Source organism: Dermacentor andersoni, chromosome 6, assembly GCF_023375885.2.
Source record: "Dermacentor andersoni chromosome 6, qqDerAnde1_hic_scaffold, whole genome shotgun sequence".
NCBI lineage: Eukaryota > Metazoa > Arthropoda > Arachnida > Ixodida > Ixodidae > Dermacentor > Dermacentor andersoni.
This window is the reverse complement of record NC_092819.1, coordinates 54561458-54586691: the sequence shown is the minus strand read 5'-3', so window position 1 is coordinate 54586691 and position 25234 is coordinate 54561458. Positions and strand designations below refer to the sequence as shown.

General features: G+C 47.6%; 1 protein-coding gene across 3 annotated transcripts in view; it reads left to right on the top strand.

Moving 5' to 3' along the window:
* Nucleotides 1-21395: 21395 nt before the first annotated feature.
* LOC129382513 (uncharacterized) overlaps nucleotides 21396-25234 on the top strand; it is a 31257-nt gene continuing 27418 nt past the window's right edge. For 2 of the 3 annotated variants that reach the window (XM_055066596.2, XM_055066595.2), the window contains exons 1-2: nucleotides 21398-21613; nucleotides 23097-23260. In XM_055066596.2, coding sequence (XP_054922571.2) covers nucleotides 21470-21613; nucleotides 23097-23260 — 308 coding nt within the window. In that variant the 5' untranslated portion in view covers nucleotides 21398-21469. Of the gene's footprint in view, nucleotides 21614-23096; nucleotides 23261-25234 lie in introns of all 3 variants that reach the window. The other variant, XM_055066597.2, reaches the window with a different exon arrangement.

Here is a 25234-nt window from a genome sequence, read left to right as displayed (position 1 = left end):
GTCTTCACAGCGTAGACGAGCTCGTTCGCGTTTCAGCTCGCGGCGTTGCTGATCGAAAGCTGCCTGCTCCTAAGGTACACGTATGACGCGTGGCCTGCTCATTTCGGAGCCAGACAGAAAATGCCTCGCGCGCGCTCGGCTGCGACAGAGCACAGCGACGTCACTACTGTAGCAGCTATTCCAACACCACCTAGATCTTAGACCAGGGTCTTGTCACTCCGATCCATGACGTCATGTTACCTGGCCCGTCTGCCATGGAATCTAATGGGGATGCTCCCGAGTAGGCAACAGTGATTTTGACGTCCCCACTTTCATCACGGCAGCCTTGTCAATTGAAATTTTTGGCCAGGTATCGTGATGTCATGGATCGGAGTAAATAAGCCTTGTGCTATCTAGGCGGTGCTGGCTAATCGCGCGCCTCTCTTGTTTTTTTTTTCCTTTTGCCCAAGCGCATGCGGTTGCGCCGGAGGAGCTTTCGGCGTACAGGCGACCGACCGGCAGACGGACGGACCGATGGACGGACGGAAGAATCCGTTAGCCACATGCAGCTTCGCTGGAAAAAGCGAGTGATAAAAGCTGATGATGTACTCCAAGACTCTCGCATGAACCGCCTGCACTGCCAAGTTCTGTAACGTTAGTTAACAACAAGTGGTGTCCACACTACATCGATGGTGGTGGTGCAGATGGCGACGATAGTGGTCCACCGCTCTGCTCGTATGTCCGCGGAAGACAACAAGTATACGGAGAAAGTCTCCGCGCAGAAGATGAGGGCTCGGCAGCTCACGCCTTCTGTTATGTACAAGTGGGATGGATTCAAGGAGGGCAACACCATCTGCCACAAATATTCGACCCTGACTCAATCCTGGCACGATGAATATGATGATGACGATGATGATTACAAAACGCCGACGTACACGCCACCCGCTGTGGGCTTGCCCAGGCACAAGACATATGCGGAAGCCGCTGCTCGGATAAAACAAGTTAACACCGGGAGCAAAAACGAAATACGAGCGCACGGAAAAAATACCAGCGCTGCGCTGCCCGCATGCGCTGTTAATTTATTTAATTAAAAACACTGCAGGCTGCTACACTGGCCGAAGCAGGAGAAGACACACTAAGTAAACTTGTAAGCACTGTTCAAACAATTGGGTACTATTAAAATTCTATTATTTTATTTATTATTTTATTTATTTATTTATTTATTTATTTATTTATTTATTTATTTATTTATTTATTTATTTATGTAGAATACTCTCAATGCCTGATGGCGTTACAGAGAAGAGTGGTGAATCATTATACAATGTTAGATATAGCAGTCTGAAAGGATGAATGAACCGGATTGCTGGCAACCGAGGCGGGGAGGTGGTTCCATTCGGTTGCTGTCTTGGGCAGAAATGAATTGAAGAAAAGGTTTGTGCTGCAACTTGGTACTTGCTTTTTGACGTTGTGGTCGATTCGCGACGAAATACAAGGGGGTGATATAAAAAGGTCATTTTTTAAATTCCGGGTTAAAATAGCACATTTTATGAAAGAGCGATAACCAGGCGAGTTTTCTTCTTGATGATAGGTCTGGCAGATGAAGGCTAGTTTTGATGGCGGATACACTAGCACTGCGGGAATAATTGCACACAATGAAACGTGCAGAGCGGCTCTGAATGGCTCAAGTAAGTATGTTAGCTGTGCTGTAGAGGGATCCCAAATTGATGAAGCATACTCTAGTTTAGAGCTTTCCTAATGTTTTATATAATGTAAGTTTTAGGGAAGAGGGCGCGTGAGAAAAATTGCGACGTAAAAAACCTAGTGTTTGATTGGCAGAGTTTCTCACGTATTCAGTGCGAGTTTGCCATGACCGATTGTTAGTAATGTGAACACCTATATATTTATAGGAAGTGACAGAGGATAGAACAGAGTTGCTAACTTTGTATGAGGATGTAGAAGCAGCACTACCGCGAGAAAATTTCATCATATTACATTTCTTGACATTTAATTTCATTAACCACTGGTTGCACCACGAAGAAATGGTGTTAAAGTCAGATTGAAGTAAAAAGGAATCATCTGGGTTAGTTATTTCACAATAAATAACACAGTCATCAGCATAAAGACGGATCTTAGACGCCAATTTCTCCGGCAGATCGTTAATGTAAATAAGAAATAAGAGAAGCCCAAGGACTGAGCCTTGTGGAACACCAGAAGTTAGGAAACAGGTTGGTGAAACGGAATTGTTAGCAGATACGTACTGAGTTCGTTTGTCGAGAAAGCATTCAATCCATTTAAGTATGTAGGAGTCAATGTTAAGTCTGCTTAATTTCAGAAGAAGGAGACGATGACATACTGTGTCAAAAGCTTTTTCAAAGTCTAAAAAGATACAATCAATACAAGAACCTCGGTCTAGAGATGAGAACAGGTCATTAGTAAACATAACTAGTTGTGTCTCACATGAAAAATTCTTTTGGAAACCATGCTGATATTTACTAAAAAGTTGTTAAATTGAAGAAAAAGCACGAAATTACAGAAAATGATGTGTTCCAGAAGTTTCCCGGGAGTGCTGGTTAACGAGATGGGTCTGTAGTTGATAGCGCATGAAGGGTTACCTTGTTTTGGAATAGGCACCACCTTCCCCGACTTCCAGTCGTTTGGCAGTACACCGCATTCTAAGGATTGCTTCAAAAGTTTAGATAAAATAGATGAGTGGGACAGTGCATTTCAAAAACTGAGCAGTTAATTCATCAAGGCCGGGTGCAGATACCTTTAGATTGGCTATGAGTACTGTTATTCCAACCCAGTCAATGATTATGGGATCCATCGTGGAAGACAAGGGGCTATTAAATACGGGTAATGAAAAGGACTACTAATCAGAAAACGAACATTTAAATACGTTATGCAGAGCAACACAGCACATAGCAGATGGTATGACATTCCCCGTTTCATCAAATACTTGGATATATTGTTTCGGTTTACCGCTAACTACTTCCCAAAATTTAGGGGGTTTATTTCGAAGCAGCGAAGGGAGAGTGCTCGAAAAGAAATTGCGCTTGGTCGCTTCAAGTTCACGCTTGTAATCAGAGACGCAATATTGATAAGCTGCCAAGCGCTCAGTGAACTTTGATATGGATGGGATGGGCAATAGGGGATTGCGCAATAAGTTACGTATGCAAGCACTCCAGAGCGTTTGAGCGCGTCTAACGAGTGGGGAAGAATTTAGCCTCCTGCCCTGGCAGAACTATAAAAGCCGCCAAGACAAAATTTAGCGAAAATTGGTGGTACACTATGGGAACACTCTGTGCCAAGTTAAATGAGGTTTGATCAAACACAGCCTTTGTAAAAAAAATTCTTACTAAAGTGTTAGAGCGCGTGATATGGCTGCTGTCAGCTATGTTTCCCAGTGTCCTGACATAGCTGTACATAGCTGTACATAGCTGTACATATATCTATACATAGCTGCACGTAGCTGTACATAGATGTAGCTTACAAGAGGTTTGTATGTGGTGGAAAGGGTAACTGCAATGTGCGACCAAATTTTTACGTTCCTGGTCCAGTTAGAAGCGTCGGAAATAATTAATGAGCCGTCGTTTTTTTTTCCTATATTCAGGCGTCATAACACGTCCCGCCTTAGTTTCAGCGATGTCCTCGTGAACAAGACATTTTGTTTATATTTGTCGAAAGTAGCGGGCGCGTTATGGGCAATGTGTAGGTAAACTTTAAAGATAGGGGACTAATTACGACATTTGTAGAAAATTTCGCATGTATGCTATCCGGAGCTTCATGAATGTGTTTTGCGAACAAATAAGTTACCCCGTTGCCCTGGAAGAACTGTTACCTCAATAGATATCAAATCTAGCAAAACCTAATTGTGGTGGGGCGGGGGGGGAGTGAGGGGGTGGCGTTATAAACCAATAAAGCATCGCATACCCGCCTCAGCAGTCGTAGTGGTGGTTTTCAACAGTTTCGCTGGACATTCACTGTCGCAGGGCCGGGATGGCGAGTAAATTTTCTTTGTGTGTGAATATTGCAAGTAATTTATGGCACGCCCCTGGAAAGGTGGCGGCATCAACGCCGTGAATGCGCTTCGAGCACGCATGTATAACTGCTATCGCAATAAGAGGCCTGTAAATGGACACACCGTAATTATAGAGCCACTCTTCAAAAACTACAGCACCCCGTTGTGAACTTTCCATTTCCCGGGAATCGCGTACTCATCTATTTTTCTGTAAAATAGTATACTCATAAGTCACGCGCCAGTGTTCGAAGAGAGTTTTTTTTTTTTTTCTAAACACTAGGCGAAATACCATCCAGGCCCTGTGGCTTTAGTTTCGCCAGCCTGCTTTAACAATTTAACTGTTAAGAGAAAACCCGACCTATACTTCATGGGTACTCCACAGTACCTTGTACATCACTTGTAAGAAGTGACTTGAAGAAGTTATAACGTGCAGTTTTGTCGAAACATTTAGCAACAATCACTGTCCCGAAGTAAATTATGTGGCCTTAATTGTCTTCTCTCTGCCACAGCGTTTCGTGCACTTGCAAACCCCCTTAATTGTGTTACGAATGTCAGAATTCAAGCCTTAAAAATATATTTTCCTAGCTTTTCTCAGGTTAGGTTAGGCACGAGCGGACCTACTTTGACGACATAGCGAGCCCACCCGCTTAATTTCGTTGTTCGATAAGGTCATGAGGCGACAATTATATAGGGCTTCTTCTTGAAACTTTTTGTGCGGGAACGAACAGAGACGAAGAATAGGAGCAACACAAGGACGAGCGCTCGTCCTTGTGTTGTATAAAACTCTTGCGCACAAAAAGTTTTAAAATGAATCTGTTCCAACTAGGCCGACTCGCAGTTGGGCTTCTTCCTGTTTTTCTTCCGTACCGAGCGTATTCTTCTTCGCTGCTGGTGTAAAATTTCGGCACTGGCATAATCGTGTTGCTTCCCCAACACCCCTATGCCCCGTCCGCCTGCGTTTTGCCGGAATACCGGAAAAGCTAAACCTCTCTATTCCGAGTGTCTAGCGACGGTGTTCGAGCGTTGTGTGGCACCATCAATTGATTGCTGTTCACCAGTTCTCACTGCACGCGCAAGCTGTAGAATGCGTGCTGTGAAATTGTGAAAACACAAAATAAAAAAATATAAATTTTATGCTATTTAAAACCAAGAGTATTTATTTAAAACGATGAATGAAGCATTTTTTCGCCTTCCTGCCTCGACCGTATTCTCGCTCCAGGTTTGTAATGGTTGCGATAAATGCATTGTTTTATATAAGCACTTTTTCAATAGCAAGTGATTCATTTTAAGCTTGAGAAACGAGTAGTAGATACGCCGTGTACAAGTGAACAAGCGCAAAAGCGTTGCAGAGCTGCTCTTTCTACTTTTGTCACTTGCAATTGTTGGGGTCTCGGTGCTGACGCCCGTTATTGCCAATGGGTCGCAAGCCCCAAGGGTAGCGTTGGCCTGGCGGCCTGGGGCACTGGAAGCATCCGAAGGTCCCGGCAAAGCAAGAGAAGACTGGTAACAGAACAACTTGTTTATTCTAACATAGCAAAAGAGCGGCCGGTCAGGTCGACCGAAGTGGAGAGACGGGAGAGCACGTAACTCAACAGTACAAATCGGAGCCTCTCTCCTGGCGTCCGGGGGCAGCTGCTCTTACACTCTCGGCGTCGCGGGCCAGAAGGAAGGTCACGGGATGAGCCCACGACACGGCGGAGCATGAGCCCACGACGGCGCGCACGGTCGAGCCGAGAGACCTGCTGAACCGAGTGTAGTGACGCATCGCCAACCCGCCGACGGACAGACCTGCTGGCTCCTCACTTGGGGAGCTCCGCTCCCCGGCTGCCGCGCTTTGACAAGCGTGGGCACACACACACACACGCACACACGAAGACACGTGGCACTGAAACACGCTTGGACACGCTTGGCGGGGAGGCGTTGCGGCGGCGTCGAACGGGCCAAAATGTCCGCCGCTTTGAACAAAGCCCCGGCGTCCGTTGCATCCGCGCCGGCATTACCACGCGTTGTAGGCGAAACGTAACACAATGAAGCTAAAGAGCAGACGACGGGCAGCGTTGTGAAAGGCACGGGGTTATTTTTCTGCCGCTATCCGGCATGTGCTGTAGCACATGAGAGCTCTAATAAACCAGTCATCAAAATGCAAAAGTCTTTATTTATAACGAGAATTAGGCGTTTCAGGAGCGCGATGTTTCGAGCGCGACTATTTTAGTCGCCGAGGCAATCGGCTGTCGCGCTTCGGTCATCTGGGCGGGGCCTCCCCTTTTTTCTGAAGTTGTATCCGACTATAGTTTCTCCTCAGGGCGCTCGGAACATGACGCTGAATGAGATACGTAATTCGCTCTTGAAATACTGGCCATAAGTAGTGGTCGCTTACGCAAACTGCACTATACACAAATAAACGACAAGAACTGATTTTATCTTCAGTTACGTTGATGTTTCATGCCAGTTTACTTTAATTGTCAAGAGGAAAACTCTCCTGGACTCACGTATGTGTGGTTTAGTAGAAATTGTAGCTAATTTAGAAACATCAGCTGTTGCGGTCACTTATACCGGAGATCGCACACGCTTTAGTGGTGTTTGATATTCAATATTGCGTAATAAGAAATCAAGACTGTTACCGCCTCAGACGGGTCGGCAAATATATGCTGTACAAGGAAACCACGGAAATCGGGCAACCTTCTGAGTTGACAGTACGTATGCTGAATTTGACGTAGTACTGCTACGATCGGGTGGATGTCTGATTTTCCCTTTATTAAGTATGCTGAATTTGAATTCAGAACGCACGTGTTGTTAATCCCCGTAATGGCGGGCAAAATAACATCATCAAGAATGGCGCACTCTTCCAAGGAACCACAACTAACTTTTTTTTAGCATGCGCATAACACTCGGTCCTGATGCCATCAGGACGATAAAAAAAAAGAAAGAACAGTACGCTTGAACCGAGTTACACGGCACCAAAATAATTTAGTTGAGTTTTTATCGAGAGCAATTATATGTCTCTTGAGATAATCTTCAAGAAAACAAACACCGCTTCAGTGCAATGATTGGTCCTTGCGATATACTTCAGAAGAGCTCAGGAATACTTGGAGTATGAACCTTTTGCTGGATGTTGCGCTAAGAATCAGACCGGATAACTATGTCATCGCCCATTGATATGACTAGAGCGCACACCTTATCAACTTTGTTCGTCCCGATATATGACAGCTTGTGACAAGCAGAACAACATCACGAACACGGTGAAGTTTTATCTTTTGAAGGTGTCCTGAACGCCTTACACTCACAACGTCCTGCGCGTCGGAACGCCACGCAAATGCCAAGCATTCAACAATTAGATTGTCGTAGAGTTTGACAACATGCATGGTAACCCTGCTCTTTTTTTTTTCTCGCATACTTCTATAAATGCTTCCTTTTATCTCGTACCTTTTAATATTGCCGTCGTTAAGTGATTATCTGGAATCATTTAGCTTGCGTATACATATTAAATAACTGCATCTTTTTTAACCCATGCAGCCATAAAATGAGAGGTTTGTTCGCGCGCAGTGGTTTTCTTTTCAAGGCGATGAAGCCTTTGGAGACTTGTTAGGGTAACGTGCTCATTTTAGTGCTGAACACATGTTCAATAAAAACCTTGCGCAGTTCAGATAACCGTAATATTCCGCCGGTTGATTTACAAGTTGATCTAGCTTATCGAGAAATTCAATCATACCAGTCGATATCTTGTCCACGGCTTTCTACCAATGCTCCATTTGTGTAACATTTCCACCAAAATGCTTCAGCTCACCTTCGAAGGAATTAAACCATCCTTGCCTGCGATGTAGTCGTCTTCCTTTTGAGCTTTCAGCAACTCTTGCATAACAGACTCGTCGGGACCAAGATTCGTCCGATGTCAGCGCTAAGTAGCAGCACTAGCACACAAGTGACATCAAAATATTCCGCTATACTTTCGCAAACGCCCTGGAGCAAAGCGACAACACTAGGCATCAGAAACTTGTAGCGTATGCTTTGGGTAGTAAGTGTTTTACCCCGCGTAGGAAAGAACAGATTATTTCGTGGACCCATGCTATAGCGTTGCCGCCTTGCCCAGTGGTGCTGAAAACTCTGGGGGGCGTAGCCCGGCACCTCAGGTGTCACTGTCGATGTGGCTGTACAGTTCAAAGCGCCGGAAACCGAAACTGAGGCCCATGCAAATTGGCTGAATTTCTTCAGCGATAGTCCCGGCCAACGGTCGCTGGGAGCGAGCGGGACCGCGAACGAGGTACCAGATTATCCGATGATAATTCATCCGCGGACAGGTCCGTGCGCAAAACAAGTATATGCCCAGTGAAGACCAGAATATCTTGTGGCGTTATGTCAGCGGTGCCACCTTGCTCGATTTTTACAACGCGCTGTACAACTTCATAGCATTGCAACGAACATCCGGACGGGAAACCGTTTTTCATAGAATTCGAGAACGCAGCAGTCTACTGGATGTCATGCTTTTGGAATTCTGCGACGTTTCAGCTTTTCCTAAGACCAGCGGAATGACCACCACCTAAGACGGACAACGACCTAAGATTGATGGGATAGTCAGAGTCTTTTTTCAACTGCATTTAATTTATAGCGTCAATAGCATCGATGACAAAGAACTAACTGAACCATCCACTGGTATTAACTTACCAGGGAACCAATGAGAGTCGGTTGGCGCCGGTAACTATAGGTGACTGAATGACCGTTGTATCTTTAACACCAGGTATTAAAGGGCTTTGATTTCTTGACTTTATCCGGCAGCGGTACATGCGAGGAGGCAGAAGAGGAGCAGTCTTGTCATATCAGTTATTGTCTTTCTTTTGTTGTACTTTTTTGTTGAATTTTGGCGTTCAATGCTAGCGATTTTATTTCTCGACGGTTGGCGAATCTTCTTCGTGGGTACGTGCCATCAACAAACGTGCCGCAGCCGACAATCATCATCATCGTTCCCCTCGCAGCACGAGAGCTAACGGCCTCAGATCGTTCCATTCCTCGCTGTCCTTCAAGGATCCTACTGCCGCGGCGCCTCTGAAAAGCTAGGCCCGAGATCTCTCACACTCCGAGTTGTTCTGAGATTCCCGCGAGGATTCACATTCCTGGTAGAGCGGGATAGAAAGGGTGCTCTACCGCCGACCCCTGTCGCCGTCCAATCTGCCCAGTTCTTCTGGACGCTTGCTGTTCTGACATCTGAAAAAGAGCACTACGTTACATTCCTGTCGTCCATAAGCTGGTGGCAAAGGCTGAGTGACGTCAGCAATGGACAACAGGACCATCAACAGGCCTTTCTCGTACCTGCGCCCGAACACGCCGATACCGATCCGGAACTTCGAACGCGCCGTGTTGCCCAGTGGCCAGCGCTTGCCAGAGCCAGGGTGCGCGGTCGGTGCCGAGATCACGCCAGGCGAGGCGAGAGCTACCGTGCCCAGTGCGCTGTCCGCCGCGAGTCCTCCTCACTCGTCCGTCGACAATGGCGTGGCCGCCGCGCCGCAGACAGCTGGAATTCGAGTTGCGAATGTCCCGTTCACCAAGACCTCCCCCATCCGGACTGCGCCTTCAAAAGTTGCGCGGCCGCTCAGTGACTTGAAGACGGGCCGTGTTGCCGCCCTTGCGGAGAAGTTCAGCGCGAGCGGAGCGTCGCCAGTCGGCAGCACTTCGACTCTGAGGTCGTTGAGCGGATCGCCCAGCTCCTCTTCGCCAACCGAAGGTGATTCGGACGACGGCGAAGACGACGACGACGGTGCGGAGAGGGGTACCGAGAGGACCGCGGCCACGTCCCAGGACGCCCTGCGGTTTAGCGGCAGGAGCTGGGTTCCCCTCATTTTCAAAAAGTGGAAGGACCCCAGAGTGAAAGAGATGAGCGCGCAGACTGTAATGCTGGCCGTCGTCTCAGCGCTGATCATCAGCTTCGTGGCGATGATGGTCGTCGAGGTGCTGCCAGAGACGCGCGACCACCACCACCGCGGTGGGGGTTCCGAAAGCCAGCAGCCGACAGAGGCGATCGCCGTGTACGGGAAGAGTGACGGAGTTGTGGCGCAGGAACGCGCGGCAGCGGCTGTGGCGACTTCGTCGCCGGCATCGTCGACGACGACCCGCAGGAAGGCGTTGCCCCTCAGGGACTACGAGGACTACGAGACCAAGGTGACCGGCGACCCGCTCACGTCGCCCGGGGCGTATGACTGCGACACCGAGGCGTGCCGATGGCAGATACGGCTCGTGGACGAAAAGCTCAACGCCACAGTGAACCCGTGCGTCGACTTCTACTCGTACGTCTGCTCGCCGGCGTGGGAGCTACACGGCGACCTGCCGTACAGGGCCGCTGGAAAGGCATTCTTGATCAAGGAAGTCACCAGGTATGCCCCGGACTCGGCAAAACGTTATTGCAATATTGCAGTCAGAGAAAGGATCCCTCGTCGCATCGTGTAATAATAGGATCCCATGGCAGCGTCTGATTTCAGCGATTATGAAAAACCAGTTAGCATTGTGGTGGAATTATTCATGGCATTATGAACGCTCCGGCTTTCCGTCCTCTCCCATAAAATCTGTAGGCCTCGAAATTATGTTTCTATGATGTGAAAAATTTGGGAAACAGTTAATCTTAAAATGGCCGTCTGCGTACACGTTAGAAATATCATTTGGTTAGCTGCCCATATACAGTACATACACTCTGTCAAAAGTATACGGAATGCGCTGCCTGGGACCGCATGGCTGACTAAAGTCAGGTTAAGGAAGTGTCTGTTATATGCCATAAATTCCAACGCACTAGGGAATGAAAATAAATCTCGGTACTCACCATACAGAAGCCTGGAGTGGTATCAGAGCTACGAAAACCGCACAGGAAAACTGCGTCCATGACGGCGGCTCCAAACGGCTTGTATACCTTTGAAAAATGCTGCAATAACACAAGAGCTGCAGTAATAATGTCGACATTTAGCGATCTTATAAAAGTGAGAACGACGGCGGCGATGTGGTGGCTTCTCAACAGAAAGTGCCGTTTTAGAATTAACTTTCTAGTAGTACCGGCAGCTGAAGTGAACTGTTTCAGGCTGCATGTTTAACTGTAACAACATGTGCCTAAGTATGCTATTACGTAGTCCGATAATGGCAAGAATTTCGGCAAGGAGATTATACCGCGGCTTCCTTCATCGCAGGTATCTCTTGGATCACATGCGCGCGCTGAGGACAGCAGTTGCAGAAAGCGTCGGCCGCGGCGAGCACAACTTCCTCGATCACTCGAGCCTCGTGCTGAGCCTCTGCCTCGGAAAGACGGTTGCCAAGGGGGACGCGATGTGGGATAGCATTCAAGGTATGCTTCGCGATGTTGGTCTCGAAGGCTGGCCGTACGTCGACTCGCCGCTGCCATTCCAGCTCGACCATGTCCTGAGGCTCATCGATCGACAGCTGGCCGTCTTTCCCATCGTCTACGTGTCGCTTCGGAAGGTCTCAGACAGCGGTCCCTACGTGCTTCACGTCGATGCGCCGCGGGAATTCCTTCTCGTGCAATACGAGATACAAAAGGGTTCCGAGTCTCTGTCCTACAAGGAGATCGTGCGGCGCACGCTAACCCTATGGAAGACGTTGCCTCGAAGTAACGCTATGGCCACAGACGTCGTACAATTCGAGGCTCAGCTCCTGGAGGCGTCTAAGCCCCCCTACAGCGGGGCGTGGGAAGATAGGGTTTTTCAGACGGTGAAAAACTTCCCGCCGTTGCCCATGTTTCGCGTAGATGCATACCTCCTTCACCTTCGCGGAAGGCCTTACGACAGCGTAGTGGTCCTCCGTCCATCCTACTTCAATAAACTTCCGAGCGTAATGCGTAAGTCGAGTCCCCAAACGATCCTTAACTTCCTTGGTCTCCGAGTTGTCGTGCACGTGGCTCCTCTACTGTCGCCGGCAAAACTACCACAGGGCTTACTCCGCGTGGGTTACCCAAGTTTCCAACACACCATGGACCCAAGGGCCCAGAGCTGCTTCCATCTTGTCAACCGACTGTTCCCACACGGCTTTCGGTGGATTCTGCGAGAGATCGTCGCAAAGACCACCGACCTGGACATCCAGTGGGCCGCTACGGTGAGACATGCGATGTCCTCGCTGGCGCGTACCTTTCGTACGGGTACCTCCTGGATGGAGAGCGAAGATCTTTCCAACACCTTGAAGTGGCTCAGGGTTATGCGCGTGGATTACTTGGCTGGCAAGGAGAGCCGAAAAAATATCGACAGGTACTACGCGATCGCGAACACCACCCACTACACGGACAACCTCGTCGGCTACTACGGCAGGCTTCTCGCCACGTCGCTTCAGAGGTACTGGGACTCGAGCAACGACGGTGCCAACTACGACGCTCGATTCGACGGCCGCTCGACGGACCTGGACGCCGCTTGGATGCGGTCTCTGGAGTCGAATTTCACGATCTACCTTAAGTCCAGTGGCGTGGCGTCTGCGTCGCTGGTGACGCGAGCCGATCTCCCTTCCACGCTGTACCCTCTGCTGTCCGTCGACGTGTCGAGGGCGCTGCTCCTGTCCACGCTGGACGAAACCCGTTGGTCCAGCTGGAGTCGAGACAGGTTCGGCGCGCTCAGAAACTGCCTCGTGGAGCGCTACAAGAGCGCCATGCAAGCGGCCAACATCTCCCTGCCCAAGAACAGCGTGGACGACTTGTTCGAGCAGATATTCGCGGACAACGCCGTTATCAAGCCCCTCATGGTGGCATTCCGGCAGTTCTCGCACGGAGTCCCATTCGTGCCGGGCCGCGCAGCCATGAAACCTACCGCGTTGAAACTGTTCTTTATCAACTACGCGGCAGGATTTTGCGCCACGAAAAGCGAGGCGACGCACGCCCGCGAACACATGCGCTACCGATTGAGCCTGCCGCCGCGCATGCGCGTGAACCTCGCACTACTGGACTTGAAGGAATTTCGAGACGCGTTCTGCCCGAAGCAACCGGTGACGACTCCCTGCCCTGTTTGGAACGACGATGCCGACGGTAGCACTTGGGATCCGCGTAGGCGCGGACTTCGGCGAAATCTAGATAAAACGGGCAAGCGTTAATACTTGTGGTAGTTTGAAGGGTTCCATTGTGTATTTGGCGCTATTACATTTAGATTGCGCGGAATAGTGGAACGGCACCAATGCGGCGGTGACTTAGTTCATTTCTGTAGTATTTGTTAACTGCGTTTCTTTGTCATTTCAAATAATCTGCTGCACAGCGTGAACTAGATTGCGAGATGAGTCATGAAACTTTTCTGCCTAGGAAAATGCTACAATTTTTTTTTTCAGTCGCAGCTTGTATGAACGAATGCGTGATCTTCCTAGTGAGTGAGTGAGAAGCGAGTGGTCGCGATGTGGTGCTAAGGTTATTTTTCTTTTCCTTTCTGTGGCTCGTGTGCCTCTCTGTCTGCTTTTAGAGTGCAGCTCTTAGTGACCTTTTCCTGCGTTGAGCGTCGGTGTGACTCGGCGCCTCAACCGAGCGAACGAGCACAACGAACGATGAAAGAGCGAACGTGGAGCGTAGCGGGGGATGAAATACAGCGAGAACGAACAGAGCGCGAGGAGGAAAGCGGAGGAAGCCACCTTGAAGCACAACCAGATGGCGCTCACGTTCGTGCATCCGCGGCACCGGCCGCGCGGAGGAAAGAAGCATGCATATAGCAAGGAAGATTGTCTTCGCGCATAGCGTTCACCGCAAGTGTTTCCCGGTAAAGATTACGGTTGCATAAGCTGTAGTTGTTTGGAAGCGGCAATTGTATGGCCGGTCTATACATAGCGCCGCGTGCCGTATGTATAGCTCTGCCACTCGGAGCGGTGATCTGTGCGATGCTTCACTATATCACAAAATGAAAACAAGTATACTGTTGCCCTCAAATTTCACATTATGGTGTATCGTAGAAAGCACAATAAAGACTCCTTCAAATAAGCCCCTGGACCTGTTTTGTAATGTCTTTTTTTGGAGAACGATGAATAATCTGGCGATGGGCACCTGTCCGGAGGATGCGTGCTTCGTCTACTTCAATACAATATTCAACACTCCTATTATGCGTGCCTTACTGGAAATGCCTCTGAGCACTCTCTTCCCGACACCTTTTAGTTCACTCAAGCACATCCCGCCCTCCCTTCCGGCCCTACACCAGGGAGAGCTGGACCGCTTCACCGCAAAAGCTGCGTCCTACAATATGGCCACATCTGGTGGCTCACGTAAAACACGTCAGTAGGTCCAGGCACTTAAATTTACCTCCAAGACCGAGTATCCAACTGGACTACAGCAGCGAAGACTCGGAGCAAGAGTTGTTAAAACATTAAGTTTATCTCTCTCTCTCTCTTTTTATAAGCGCTATCAAAGATCTTCAATGGCAAGGTTTACGTGGATTCGGCTTACAACCCCATATTCTGTAGCCAAGTGGTGATGACTGACATCGTGCATGACACCACTACGGCTTCCAAATTCCGTGCTGTTCTTAACTATTCAATCTGACAATGTACTAGTTTTGAAACAGAAACAATGTTCATGCAATTACTCCAAAACACGGATCACCTTTACGCCCTGCTCTCCGAAGACGACACATTGCTTGTTTGCCAAGCACGGGATCCAAATATTGCTGCTCAGATCGATGCAGGGCGGCTCATTAGGCCTCCTTTAACGATCGTGTTTGTCTGGACGCTGTAAAATTATACCGTATTATCGAATTTTGCCGTGTTGGCATTTTGGGCCAATCAGAGAAGCGTACTGGCCACGAGATCGAGCAGAGTCGCCGCCTGACGAGCACTGGCTGAACCACGAATAGCGTGGGTTACGCCGCGCGTCGTCTGCTAGGCACTATGTGTTTACATGTGCGCGTAGGCGAGAATATCTATAACGACCATTCTTCTCCGTGGTTGAAGCACAGTCGTAAATGCTGGTCTGCGCATTTTTGACGCGGTGTACGTATACCTTGCGTGGTCGTCTTTGCTCTGTCGTAAGATCGACGACTACCCGTGTAGAGCGCGCGATGTGCGATTGCCGCGCCCTGCGATCGCTGCAAGCATACGAATTTTATTATTGCGTCGTGTTTCATCACAAAAAAAAAACTTTAGCTCGTTTTATACAAATGAAGCGGTAGCAGTTGACGACCGCCTATGTCCACATTAACGCGGCGACGGTGCTCCCACCTGTAGTTCAATCTCGCGGCGAAAGCAACCCACTGAGCCAATTATAAATTACAAAATGACGAATTTGAGAATATGGTGGAATTTGACAATTTAGAGAATGGTAACCCGGAGTGGCACTCCGAATGGCACGCCAAGACGACCTTCTGGGATCGAGTGAATGAAGTGCAGTCTGACAACGCCACTTCTTATTCCACATATTTGTGCGTTGTCAATCAATCAATCAATCAATCAATCAATCAATCAATCAATCAATCAATCAATCAATCAATCAATCAATCAATCAATCAATCCTTTTTTATTGCTGTACACGAATGTGAACCTCTTCAACCATAATTTTCACTCACTTACCCTCGAGATATAAAACCAAGGTTTTACATATATACACATTTTAATACTTTTCAGGTCACCAGCGCTCTTCTGAATAAGGGAATACGTACAAGAAAACACTGTGTCCCGCTTTCTTGTTTCTTTTGGGCGGCTGTCGACTTCAAAATTATGGCATGAAGCTTCGATTCCTCGAAAGCACAACAAATGCCTAATTACAGCCCTTTTCGTGGGCTGTAATTAAGTGTCAGCGTGGCTTCGTCATCCGACACACGTACTCAACAGGTGGCATTGAAAGGTAAATAATAATTTGTCCTTAAAGAGGTTTAATTATTTGCGTCCTCGATATCCTTGAAGCCCCATAGCGTAATACTGCAGTCAGATATTTAAAGATGTCAATTGGAACAAATGTTTTGCATCACTGCAGGTTTAAATCTTAAATAATGGCAGCATATGAACGGGGCAAAGCGTTTTGGTTACTTTTCGTCGGATCTGTGTGAGTAGCCTCGACGTTATCAAAATTTTATAGGGACAATGTACTCTTTAACTTCAGCGACTCTCGTCATGTCGGATAGATGGATATTACGAGCGCCCCTTGTGAAACGGGGTCGTGACGAGCGTGGACACCACCACGCTCGTCACCTCTTATCTTTCTTCGATGCCTAATTTCGGTCTTAATTAGGTCCCACGGTTCGTGCTAACAATGCAGTGATTTTTTAAGGAAAATACTCTGCCTTAAAATATCTAGATTATACGTCGCATGCTTTCTCGCTACCAAAACTCCAAATCGCCTTTCACTATTTTCCACCGCAGATTTTTATCTGATATTTTATTTCCCATCGCACATTATTATGTCCAATGTCCCTCGTTTATTTTCTACGACAAATCTGTTCTAAAAGTTTGAAATCTTGCCTGTATTATCTTTATACAACTATCGTTTAATCTTGAACTGCAGGTCATACTTGAAGTCTAATAACTCTATTGTGTTTACCATGGCTGATTAAAAAGCTAACAGTAGCATCCGCGATACTAGGCATAAAGAGGAATGGCACGTACGCACACCTCGGACCAATTACGATAAACAATCATTAACACTTGCAGTACCCATTCTACTTAATCAACTCGTACAGAAAGACTTTGATCCTTTATGCAACTCCAATAATGAAATAAGACCATTTTGTCAGTTATGCCAAATAAACTAGAATGACATATTTTTATTCACATGTTACAGTCATGAATGCATGTTAGCACACCTGTCCATACGTGTATATATAGATCTGTGCGCATTGCTTGTGCATATAGTATGTATCTGCAGGTGTGTATATATGCATAAATGCGAAATTGTATGTGTATATAAGTATGTATGTATTTTGTGTAATTTTATACTAAGATTTTTCTTTTGTTGAAAGTGCACTTGGTTCCAATATTCCTTTGTTGCAAGTGTTGCATTTTTTGTGATGTTCCTGCAGTGCTCTGCTGTCAAACGTATAAGGGGGCGGGACCCTCGTCAAGCTGTAGCCCAGCTTTTAGTCCTGTCTCCTCTTTTTCAATGTGAAAAGAAATAAAAAAAAAACACCATTCATTCATTCAAACACCACCATTCATTATTGATATTAACGCTGTACCATGGCACTTGGCGGTGCATTTAAAACTACGGTTCGATTCAGTAAATTTTATTGCGACTGGTTTTTAACCTCTTGCTTGACGCAAAATATCGGAACTTACCAAACTAAGCTGGGTTGCCTCCTCTAGAGTTTCCAACAAAAATCGCTAGAAGGATCGCGGGCGCTGCGATCATTCAACAACTATAGTAGCACCTCTGTAAATAGAGACAAAGCAAGTTTTACGACAACAACAATGGCAGTAATGATTAGTGCATGGAATTGTCGCATCTTCGTGCTTGTGGCTTCGAAAGGCCTTGTTGTGTAGGATGGATGGATGGATAAAACTTTATTGGATCTATTTAAATGTGGTCGTGTATATTACGATTTGTCTTTCTGGATATTCAAGGAAATCACATTGTTCTAAACGCGCAGAGACAGTGAATTTTTGCGCTGATCCGTGGTCATTGAGAACTGTTGGTTTTTAGTTCGATATTTCGTTCAGTGTGGTATTATAGTTTGAGTCATGTTACTTGGGTAAGTAAGCAAGGTAAGTGGTTCTTTGTAGGGAGCTGTATGATATCACCGTTCTTCAAGGAAAAGAAAGATAACGTAGCTTATGTAAAAAAAAATGCGAAAATTTGTGCCTTCGTAAACGTAGTCGTTATTAAACTCTGCGCTCGTCCGCCACTTGAAACAAGCGAATCTGGGGCTGGATTCACAGGCCTTTTTGTTTATAAGTGCAATTCGGTTTTCGCTGGCCGCATTCACTAATAATGTGTCCAGCGTGAGAACAATCTTTTTTTTTTTTTACATATACGAGGCCTGGATTTGAACACGTAAATTAAACAGTCGCTACATGTCCTCTTAATGTGAGCAGTACTGCACTGGCAGCCTGGTACGGGCCCTCCAACGAAAGGTGCAAAGGCAGTTGTCAGAACGCACGTCCAATCCGCACCCGACACCGGGACCGTGTACTCTTGCTCTTTGTAAAATGCACGTAAACTGGAAATGTATACAAGGGTTTGCACGTTTCGCAGCGCCTATCGCCGAAAGCGGTGCGTGAGAATATACGCGTTTGACCGATTCGCCGTTTTGAATCTCAAAGTGAGCTGTAATGTACTTCGCACAGGTGTGGTGTCCACCTGATCGGCGCGCGCGTCTTTCTGCGTGCGCGAATGCACGTATCCTCGCAAAACGGCGTCTCGCCTGCTTAAACGTCACGCATTGTACACACGAGGTAGGGGTGCACGGCACAGTGCACTGTCGAAGGAAACGCCCAGTTAAAATACCAGCACCGATTACTACTCAGATTAGAAGAAAGCAATGCGCCTATATACAGTGACTTCTTGTCGATGGATGTCCACCTAATAAATCATGTTATCATATGAAATGCTTTCTTTATTTATATATAGCGAGGGCTTATTGAGGTTATCTATTTATTTATTTATTTATTTATTTATTTATTTATTCATACTGTAATCCCATCAGGGATCATAACAGGAATGCTTGGCAGAATGGTAATTTGGCGTTCCATTTAGGAGTGTACCATGCCGTACAGTTTCGGCATGAACACCAGCGCCTCCACAGTAGTACGGAGAGCGTGTTTATGATATCGTTCTTTTGTGTGTGTGTGCGTGTGCGTGTGTGTGTGTGTGTGTGTGTGTGTGTGTGTGTGTGTGTGTGTGTGTGTGTGTGTGTGTGTGTGTGTGTGTGTGTGTGTGTGTGTGTGTGCGTGTGTGTGTGTGTGTAACAACATAATGTAACCTAACGTGCCCAGCTGAAAACTCACTGGTATGCTTACATACACAGTAAAAAGAAAAAATAAGTTCAGTTCCAACGTTTGATCACGCTTCCACAATGTAAAAAAAGAGAGAGAGAAAATGAAGGACAGGTGGAGACGCCGCCTGAAGTTCTCGTGCCATATCGCCGTGACGTCATGGACTTTGGCCTGCTCGAGCCTATAGTTAATTTTCTTTCGGTGAGTGCGGACTACATTGCATTCTGAAATATGCAAAGACTGAACTTTGCGAGTTTCAAGACCGTTTACAGCGCAATAATGGCACAGCTATACAAGATATTGAAATCCATGACGTCACACTGATGGTGGTGACAGTGGTGGGGTAAGATGCGCATTTATGATGCTATTTGAACAGGAGAGAGAGAGAGAGAGAGAGAGCAACAGAAGAGAGGGAAAGCAGGGAATTTAACCAGACGCACGTCCGGTTTGCTACCCAGCATTGGGAGAAAGGGATGTAGAGAGAGAGAGAGAGGGGGGGCATAGTTTCGCACACATTTGAAGGAACACGCCGGAGCTACAAGCAGCCACCAAGACCTGCCTACTTGAGGTACTGTAATAACGCTATCGTGGCTTTGTGTGCCATTGACGCATGCGGTAATAGTTCAAGGATGTTCATTTCGCAAAATTATCTAGTGCAGCCGGTTCAGTGCTGTCCACGGAGTATCACGCTCAGAAAGAAGTACTTTCTTCGCGTTGCTAGCGGAAGGTTGATAAAATTAGGTCGATATTTCGAACCACTCTCGAGGCGCGCCTGTCAACCAGATTCATCTGGTTCTGCATTAAACACCTCGTGTGTAACAATATTATTTTCCGAAAATGCAACCCAATGAGGTACGCTGATGCAATGCGGCGAAGTTCGACAAAAGGCCAAAGGGGTCAATGTCCGGAATTCCTGGATATTACAGGAATTACGTCCACTGTACTCGTAAAAGCAATCATGTAGTGTCCTTCCAGAAATTTCTTACTAGAATGCCTAACAAGATGTGCTGGCCGGCCATAACTGCAAGCGGCTTTCACGAGAATATGGTAGCCACCAATTAATGAATCTCTGCAGCACGGATATAAGTCGAACAGTGAAGTTGCTCGTACGATGGAGTAGCTCGAAAAGCAAGTGAGGCAGGACCAACAGCCTTTCTCAAAGAAGTACTGACGCATACTGAGAAGTTGCACGAACCCCGCCGCGTGGTTCGCTCGTTTAAAAAAAGAAAAAAGGACACAAAAGTGTCACATAGCAAGTATTCGAAGTTAGGTAAACATGTGTACCTTAATTGTAGCTTAATGTTGGTCTCCAAACACCGGACCTGGCGCCATTCACATTACCCTGACATCATGACACGGAACAATATTTTTCGACGTAGGGTAGCAATGAGGCTGGACACAATCAACCACAGAGTTTCCTACAAAAAATTACTAGACGTAACGCTGGCGGTGTGGTCGTCCAGCTCCCACATGAACGATAGTTAATTAGTACACGTAATTAGTAATTAATCTGTCTGCCCTTCGTGTTTGCGACTGTGGATGTTCTTGCGGAGTTGTTTACTACGCTTTATCTGCGCTAGTTTGCCCAAATTTCGAAGCAATTTTTATTTTCTAAACGCACAAGGCTATATGATCCTGCGACCGTGCACAATCGCTGTAAATTGTATCGTCCATATACGCCATATTGCGGTTGCAAATGGTCAGTCAGCGAAGTCACACAGCCGTTTGAAGACAGACGGACGAAGTTTAGATGAATACATCATGTAGCTATCATTCCCTTGATAACTATATATATATATATATATATATATATATATATATATATATATATATATATATATATATATATATATATATATATACGGCCGTTCTCATTGACAAGCGGTCGTTTGTACAGTCACACCACGCGTCTCCACTGGGTTCGTCAATCTCCTTATGTGCTACGTCACTTTGAAATGTAACCCACAGCTGACAGCGCGAACCTGCGTTCTCCGAACGTTCAACGAACGTACGGCGACTAGAACCCTAAACTGCGACGATCAGAAAGCCAGTGGCAGCGTTCGCAGAACGCGGAGGGAGCCACACGATCGGTCAGCAGCGCTAAATCCTACCACGAACCAAAGAGCGCTGCGACTTGTCTGGAAATAACGTGTCGCGTAGTGTTCCCAGGATTCAACGCGCCGCATCTGCATTGGGCGAGTGAAAACATGGACTGCAGGCCGGCGTCGTGGTACAGTGCCTGGCTGTGGACAGGTCACGCCGTGTTACGTCATTTCCTCTTTCTTCCACGTCTTCAATCACATGTGTTCGGCCATCTTGCCTAGGACGACACACGCACGCACGCACGCACACGCACACGCGCACACACACACACACACACACACACGCACGCACGCACGCACGCACGCACGCACACGCACGCACGCACACACACACGCACGCACACACAGTGGCGTTTTGCTGATTCCCCCCTTCCTCTCAACGTACCAACGACGTGATGCCACCCGAGAGGAAGGGCGGGGAGAACAAAAACTCGAAGCGACGCGCGATCCTCGTCTGTTAATCTTCGTTCGACGCCTCCTCCCCAGCAGCGTGACCGGCCCGCCCTTGTTCGCGACCATGCGGACGGCGGCGCTGGTATTGGTGCTGGTGTCAGCCGTTGGTACGTCGCTCGGGCAAAACGTAGACATTCCTTTTGAAAGCCGCATTATGGACTCCTTGGAGGGGTATTCCCAGCTCGTGAAGTATCAGGACGCTGCCTTGGTGCGTACGTATATGTACTATATATTCGCAGCGCGGTCGAAGCGCGTGAATCTTTCTTCGAGCAACGGTCGCGCTATGCGGGCTCACTGCTTCTGCGAAATTTATACCCAAACTGACGTATGCTGCTACAACCGCCGGCATTTTGCTATAGTGTTTCCACTCACATCCAACCATAGCCATAGCTAGTTGTATTCCTATGTAACTGAAAGCACAAAATCGTTTACAGACGCTATCTCTTTACCGAATACGTACGGTGAAAGCCACTGCGCGCGGTCGCCGCGATGGAGTCTCCCGAACCCGCTTCTTGCGTGAAAGGTAGGTAAACGCTGAGAGCAAACTATGTGAAATATGTTCTTATAGTGTTTTTGTATAACTAAATGGAGCGTGATAGAATGAAGCCTCAATGCAGCGATCACACAGATTCGTAGCGACCGACTGCGCGTCTTGCATGCTTGTCCGCGCATTGTTTCGCTTTCGCCGCGTGCGCGTTTTCGCACCGTGCCATGAGATTTAGGCCGCAGAATATGAGCATTTGACAGTATACAAGCAACCATTGTTGCGTGGGCGCTATCAGAGCTGTTCAAAAATAATTTCATTCTAGAGACTACGACGCCTACGGGGACTGTGATGTGCCGTCGCGACGATTCAATCTTTTTTTTTTCTTTTAAATCTTTGGACGTTTCAATATTATTTCTCGAGTAGCGTCGGACTGTATGTCTATCGGCGTTCTCAGCGTGCGATTTCCCGCTGCTTCTTTTTTGTAATCCAGTGCATTAATTCATAACACAAACATGACCATATCCCATGCTTCTTTTTAATCCGCTTCTTACCGCTCCCTTTCCACTCCAGTGAACTTGCCAGTATCTATAGCACCGACAAGTTCATAGACCAAACCGTCATTACATTAGTCGGGCAGTGGACTCGGGCGAGCGTCTCAGTACGCGTTTTCCGAACATCGCAGACCCGGCGCCGTAGGAGAAATCTTCCTCGCGTCTGTGCTTGCTGCATACCCGAGTTGTAGTCGATGACTGTTTGCCGGTTTTATGTTTCGCGAGCCAAGCTTCACGCAGCTTTTTGTCCTGCGGCTCCGTGTAAATAAGGCTGACACCGGGCTCCGTTGCATACGTTCGGCACTGCGGCACCGAGCAGTAATCTACCATGTTACCAGTAATCTACCAGCATAGAAAACATGCCGTTGCCATCATACGACATAGTCGTCGCCGTACAGTCGTCGCCTCACTGCTGTCGCCCCACACGCAACTGCTTGCCTTACGCAAACGCGTTGTTGCTTCACCCGGTATAGCGCTTCGCGGAAACCCAAAACAGTGCCGGGTATAGCCTCGGCTATACCTGCAATATGTACGTGCTTCGCGTAACATCGATTTCCGCACAGTGCATGGAGTACGCGTAATTATTTTGGTGCAAGATTTCCATGCTCCCGGGAACCGCTAACCGTTTCGTCTTTCTCGCCACTCACCCGCAGTGCTTCCCGCTGAACCAAACGTGGTTTCTCTTATACCGGACGAACCAGTACAACGAGATGTTCGGCGGCAACAACACGTGCGTACGAATGGGCCCGCGAGCGAGGAGTCCCATGCGAAACCTCGGCATTGACGTCAAGCTGGCGTACTCCAAGGACAAACGAGCGTGAGTTATATGCGCCAACTCCCGCGGAGCTCAGCTGTAGTCGGGTACGATCCATTTCATTTCGTTTTTATTTGGTCGCGAGAAAGACTCGGTATACCCAAGCACACTGCTGGGCCAATAGCCGAAGCTATAGCGGAAGCCCCGTGGCCACACACAATTGTCAGCACAGCGCGTCACAGTGATTATGTCACAGTGATTACGTCACATATACGAGTAATGATTAAAGTGACCAGATAAAAGTTAAGCGAACAGCCAAATAACGTGCGTTCAAAAATACAGCCCAAATAGAAACTAAAATGGCGTATACAAAAAAAAACAGCAGTCACATAGACAGAAATAGTACGTTTCCCATAACTATAGAGTCAAGTTACATGGACGCTATTACACGATAGTTGAAGTAAATGAGTAACAGCCACAGGGAAGGAAGAAACATAAATGATTCGAACTTATTGCGAAATAGAACACTTTAGTCGCTGAGCAAATGTATATTACTATGGGCATCGGACGCTGGCCAGATTGTCTTGGGGCTGTCCCAGCTTCCTATACACAAGATCTGCCGACGCCAGCCGCTTGAGGTATACGACGGAAACGAGACGATTTTTCTGAACAGCGACAGACACGTTCTTGTTTTTGATGCCTTGCTTGAACCCTTACGCTTGCTCAAACCTCGTTAGCCAAGCATTGCTCGATCTACGTCGGCGTTCAAACGCATGCCGCCGCAGCCGACGTGGCGGTATGCACATACCGCCGGTAACACATACCGGTAACATCCGGTAACATACCGGTAACACACCGGTAATGCATCCCCGTAGCAATACATACCGCGACCGCCCAGACGCCATGGACGCGCGCTTCAGACTGGCCAACGATACGGCATGCACAGTTGTGGAAACGCTTGCTTCGAGATAAACTCAAGCTATAGAGGGCGCCGTGATTGCGCAGCATTTTGACAATATGCGATTCCCCCACTCGTTGGACTGACACAGGTCAGTGTCGGTGTGAAAGACGTGCGCGTCCGGTTCCTATAATCATGCACTGACATGACCACGCAAGCTGTAATCACCTCACTTGCTTCTATTTGATAATCCTCAAGTTGATCAGTATCTCAGTTTTGAATGACGTGATATGCACTGAAGCGCTCAGAAACTTCTTTTTTTTTTTGCGCAAAGCCTTCACAAGTTATGGCCACAATGTCCAAATTATTTTTTGATATTTCTTTTTTTTTTTTTAGAATTGAGACAGCATTAGGTATTTGATATTGGAGGGGCGCTACAACGCTTTTTCAACGCTATTAAGAAAGCTTTGCTTTCGAGCACTCGAATAAATAAATTACTTTAACTGCCCTAAGTATACCCTCCAGGCTGCTGCCGTGAAACTGTGAGCCAAATATCACTCCGCTCCATGCAGCAGACAGCGCATCATAACGCACAATAGGTCGCATGCTCTCTCCTGTGGATTTCGAGGCCTATACTCTCATTTGTCAGCGTCAATTATTTCATAGCCGGCGCGACAGCCCACAGGCGTCAGCCATTGGGCGATTTCGCGCGGCGTCTACACCCCTCGAATCTTCTGTTCATAGGTTTGTTCGATTCAAAAAAAGGTGCACGGCACCACAAACGAAAAGGTGCAGGGGGTGCCAGTTATGGTGTGCCGGGCCGCACCCACTCGCAGGGTGCACTGAACCACGGCGGCACCTTGCCTTGCACCCCGTTCAATCGTGCACGGGGGAAATTAATTATGGGATTTTACGTGCCAAAACCACTTTCTGATGATGAGGCACGCCGTAGTGGAGGACTCCGGAAATTTTTACCACCTGGGGTTCTTTAACGTGCACCTAAATCTAACTACACGGGTGTTTTCGCCTTTCGCCCCCATCGAAATGCAGCCGCCGTAGCCGGGATTCGATCACGCGACCTCGTGCTCAGCAGCCCAACACCATAGCCACTGAGCAACCACGGCGGTTCTGCACGGGGG